Source organism: Anarrhichthys ocellatus, unplaced genomic scaffold (genome assembly GCF_004355925.1).
Source record: "Anarrhichthys ocellatus isolate YVR2014 unplaced genomic scaffold, GSC_Weel_1.0 scaffold2293, whole genome shotgun sequence".
Taxonomy (NCBI): domain Eukaryota; kingdom Metazoa; phylum Chordata; class Actinopteri; order Perciformes; family Anarhichadidae; genus Anarrhichthys; species Anarrhichthys ocellatus.
The window spans coordinates 4986-8059 of record NW_022282267.1 but is presented as its reverse complement, the minus strand read 5'-3'; the positions used below and the strand labels follow the sequence as shown (position 1 = coordinate 8059).

Genomic DNA, 3074 nt, shown 5'->3' with positions numbered 1-3074 from the left:
ACATTGTTATATTAAAGTATATATATATATATATGTATATATGTACATATTATACATATTTTTACTCTATTGTTTTTTTTCTTTATTAATAAAGTATTTTTTCGTACCGTATCTTACCTTATACTTATAGGTACGGGCAGTTCCTTACATGCACACAAATATTAAGTTAAAAGGTGAATGAAAAAGAGTCACATGAACCAGCACAGCACAGATTATAAGTCTCCTTTCCTTCATCAGTATTGCTCCCTAAGAGAGGTCAACAATGATTCCTCACAGGACAGATCACATCCTCACACCCGATGCTCCTCCTCCTGCTAGAAAATCACATTCTTGGTGTAACTTGGGGTTCATTTTGTTTGTTACTCTTCAGCACAATTACCACATAAAATGCTTTTTGTAGTGGGACCAGCAGCATCTGTCAGGAACTGAGAGCAGCATCAGCTGGTTGCAGCTACAGCTACACATGAGCCGAGCACGCACTGCTCTCTGCTCAACCGTGGCTTTAACTTCAGAAAATAATCCGTTATCTCTGTAGGTTAATAGAGTGAAGACAATTCAGATCCGTTTGCATTTACTACTGCTTTATGTGCCACACAGACATATCCTCAACTGTTTTCAGTTTTCAGTTTGTGAATCGTGGAAGTTGTGAATTGATTTTTGATAACATAGAACACTGAAGCTAATGTCTTCAGTGTAAATGGGTGTAAATGGGTTTCAGTAATGTAAAGGAAATGAGATTAGCAGTAAAAGGGTTAAAGAGTGATAAGATGCTGCTATAATCCTTTAAATAACTGGACAATCAGTGGTACACGGTGAGCGTAGCATCACTTTCATGATGTTATGCCAGAAAAGTGGAAGTGTTTCAATCAGTGCTGCACATTCCTGAATCATTCTGTGTCTTTAAAAGCAGATTAGTGCTTAGTGGAGCACAGACGGATGCCGTTTGCTGTAGTGTACACGTATTGATCCGATTGTTGACCATGAGCTAATACTTGTGTCTCTGTTTTGCCGTTGGCTGCAGTCGATGCAGTCTTCCAGAGGCTCTCCCTTCTCTGTGGCTGAGAAACAACCAGCATCAGCAGCATGTCCCGCGTCTCCTCCACCGCCAAGCGCTACACCAGCCCCTCCTCCTACACCAGCCCCTCCTCCTACACCAGCCCCTCCTCCTACACCAGCCCCTCCTCCTACACCAGCCCCTACAGCTCCTACAGCTCCTCCCTGACGCCGGGCCTCAGCTCCTACAGCGAGCGAGACCGGCTGTCCTCCTACAGGTCGCCCACCTCCACCTCCTCCATCACCTCCTCCTCAGGTTACTCCTCCTCCAGCTATCTGAGCAGCTCCGCCGCCCGCAGCCGCAACTACAGCACCTCCTCCTCAGACCCAGACCGAGGTCGGACCGTCCCGCGCACCGACATCCTCGGAAGCAGCAGCAGCCGGCGGAGCGAGAGCCTCAGCAGAACCCCCGTCAGGAGCTATGGAGGCTCGGGGCTGAGCGGTGGGTCGGCCTACACCGGCTACAGTTCCTACTCTCCCTCTTCCTCGGCCCAGTCCAGCTACCTCTCCTCCTCCTCCTCATCCTCATCGGTGGCCTCCAGCATCGCGCTCAGCCGACGGAAATCCGTGTCCCAGAGTGACTTGACCAGGGACCTGGCCTCCCTGGGCCTCAGCGATGCCTCCTCTTCTTCCACCAGTGCCCTGCGGAGCTACCGCAGTCGGGCCACCGACGTGGCCAACTCCTACGGCACCGGATCCCGCCCGGGCTACTCGGGCCTGCCGCGGAGCTCCACCCAGGAGGCCTTCAGCAGCAGCAGCAGAGGGATCAGCTCTTCGTCGTGGGAGCCGAGCAGTAACAGGCTGTCCGACTCCTCCACCAGGGACTCCACGGTAAGACCACGTCCTCTGATCTTACACATGCTTATTGGGGGATTCATGTCCAGGTGTTTCTTCATTTCTTTAGTTTCACACACACAGAGAAGCCCAACAATGCTTTGAGGCTTCTGAGAGTTCTGGCTTTTACCAGACGAGGGCTCTATTGTTCAAATTAATTTGGTTTGTTTCACAATAATATGCCAGACATTTCGCTCTCATAAAAATGACTCATACGTCAAGACATCTCACAAGTTGCCTTATTTTTCTCTTGATATCTTATTCTAACCGGAGGTCATTATTCCAGTAAGTAGCTCAATGGTTATGTGACAAACCAGCATGGACACCTGACCCTCTGTCTGACCCATCAGTCAGCTATAGCTTGCACCTCTCAGATGAGCCGGGTCTGCAGGCCACCGTCCTCATCTCTAAACTCAGTAAGAATGACCCAAGCGTCCACGTCAGAAAGCACAACTGACCCACTTCCTCCTCAGGATTAGTCCAGATAAGCGCTTACATGAGTGGAAGAGGAGGAGGAGGAGGAGGAGGAGGAGGAGGAGGAGGAGGAGGAGGAGAGAGTGGGTGGTAGGAAGGAGGAAGAGTGGAAAAGAGAATTAGTGGAAAGTGCTTTTCAGTGGATGTCAGGTAGTGAGAACCAAGAACAAACATCTTTGGATTCACTTTACTATTAAAGGGGCATAAAAAAGAATTTGCACAAGTTGTTAATCAGATATGCACTTGTTCACATTCCTTCAACAGTTCTATTTCTGTGAATGTTTTGGTCACTCCAGTTATTGGAAGGCTCGTTCTCGTAAACAGGAACATGATTGGCTAAGTCATATAGAGAGGTGAAGTCCGGCCTCTTCCGATGTCCCCCATGGGACCTTATTTCAGAAGAAATGTGTGCAGAAGTCAACTGTGTAAGACATTGAACTGTGCCATGAATTAAACATATGATGTTTCTCAATTTAAAAGATAATCTTGCACGTTAAGAAAGTCTCAGTGTGTCATAGATTTGTCATAGTATCTTTTACTTTAGTGTGAAACTGCATCAGTGAGCTACATCTCTCGTCTCGCACTATGTACACCAAGCTTGGCGTTATATTCCAAATATAACGTTATCTTACGTCCTAGCTAGCTAACTTAGCTATGTTCCAAATATAACGTTATCTTACCTGCTAGCTAGCTAACTTAGCTATGTTCCAAAT

General features: G+C 47.5%; 1 protein-coding gene across 1 annotated transcript; it reads left to right on the top strand.

The window, feature by feature from the left end:
• Positions 1-657: 657 nt before the first annotated feature.
• LOC116378247 (uncharacterized protein DDB_G0271670-like) lies at positions 658-2387 on the top strand. Its single transcript, XM_031840087.1, has one exon. It carries the CDS (start codon positions 1084-1086, stop codon positions 1990-1992), a length of 909 nt encoding a protein of 302 aa, XP_031695947.1. The 5' UTR covers positions 658-1083; the 3' UTR covers positions 1993-2387.
• Positions 2388-3074: the final 687 nt, after the last annotated feature.